At 28.6% G+C, this 1,651-nt stretch overlaps 1 protein-coding gene across 1 annotated transcript; it reads right to left on the reverse strand.

Moving 5' to 3' along the window:
• Nucleotides 1–9: 9 nt before the first annotated feature.
• LOC105461380 (long-chain-fatty-acid--CoA ligase 3-like) lies at nucleotides 10–1,612 on the reverse strand (the record flags this gene model as incomplete). The annotated part of the gene is made up of 2 exons (XM_011707875.1): nucleotides 1,288–1,612; nucleotides 10–35 (listed from the first exon to the last, which is right to left on the reverse strand). Coding segments are annotated over exons 1-2 (253 nt in total), but the record flags the coding sequence as incomplete, so codon positions are not given.
• Nucleotides 1,613–1,651: the final 39 nt, after the last annotated feature.

Raw genomic sequence — 1,651 nt, forward strand, 5'->3', positions numbered from 1 at the left:
TATCATCACTTCTTGTGTCCATGTATTCGGATTTGCTGCGTTTTTAAATCATATTTGCATAAATTATAAAATCAAATCTTTTTAATTGCTTTTAAGGGAGAAAATGATACTTTGTCTTTTCGGACGATTGTACACGAAAACTTATAGCAAATAGGGGAAAGTTGCCGAATGCCACTTAAGATATTTTTGGTTATATTTCACATTTGGTACTATTTAGAATGCAAACGAACGTTGGAAATTGTAGTATGATGTTCAAGACATCTAATATTATATGTTAAATTTTCCACTAATAGCAAATTATTTTGTTCTAAGCTTTTTTTTTTTGTAACATGCTGTCAAAAGCACGATTCAGCAAATTGGTCGCCTAAATCGTACCAATGAGTTTTATTAATAGTACCTCCTTCTAAAACTATTGAATTTATTAATAAAAATAATTAAAAACACAAGATTGATAAAAGAATTATGAATTAATACCTACTTTAATTGTAATTTATCAAACAATAATTGTTTTGCTTACGTAACTCGATGACAGTTTTTTCCTCTACAGACTTGCTACAGAACAACTTTGATCGTGTGAAAATAAATAATGTTGATTTTGTCATGTGATCGAAAGATAAAAATACATTAGTATTCCTAAATTGTACCGATATAATACAAAAACTCTTATGCTGGTTAGGTACGTTTTAGAAAACTTGACAAGGATGATAAAAATATTGTTATAATTTTCATAATAATTGTATATATGTATATACGATGAATATAAAATATGCTATCATAAACTTTCTTTTAAGAAAAAATAACGATTCAATTAAAAATTGCATCATGGTTACATTATAGCTATATATAAGTTGATCAAAAATGTACATCAATTGTATCTGATTTTTTAAAATGTTGATAACATGCACAGAACAAGATGTACTCTGTTCATTTTTTGTCTATCTTACACATTTCTTATTTACTTCATAATTTTGTTACTAAATGTTGCTATTAAGTGGAACTATAAAATATTGAAGAGGTGCGCATTATGAGACCGGTACGCATTTGGCAACTCTCTCCTAACTTATAAAGTTAAAATTAACATTAACATTAATAGTTAAAGATAGTCTGGATATAATTAGTATATTATTATTATATTTTGTGTTAAAATAAAATCTCTCTAAATTAATATTTAACGCCCGAGTTTTTAATCAAATGCATATTGATTTCATTGCCATTTAAAAACAAAAATTTTTTTTAATGTATTGAATAATGATTAAAAGATATAATAGATATGTATGTAAAACTTACCTCATTTCTGGCAAATATGCCATTACATTTTTATGAGACAGCGTCACTCCTTTCGGTAACCCCGTGGTGCCACTCGAACCGAGAATAACCAATGGATGCCGACTGGGATCATCGATATCTGTAGCCTTGTATCTCATGTAGTCTACATCCGGTTTATTATTCAAGATATTTGTTAACGTATGGACATTTGTTGTGAGTGGTTGATCGTCCAACTGTATTAATTCCATTTTCCAGGATAATTTCGGTAGGATCTTAGCGAAGAGATTTTCGGTGCGTTGAGATACGAAAACAATATGCGGCTTTGCGATGTTTAATACGTGCTCTAATTCATCTAAATGATAAACATTTGAAATCAATTAAACTC

The sequence above is a fragment of the Wasmannia auropunctata genome, unplaced genomic scaffold (assembly GCF_000956235.1).
Source record: "Wasmannia auropunctata unplaced genomic scaffold, wasmannia.A_1.0 LD290480.1, whole genome shotgun sequence".
Lineage (NCBI taxonomy): Eukaryota > Metazoa > Arthropoda > Insecta > Hymenoptera > Formicidae > Wasmannia > Wasmannia auropunctata.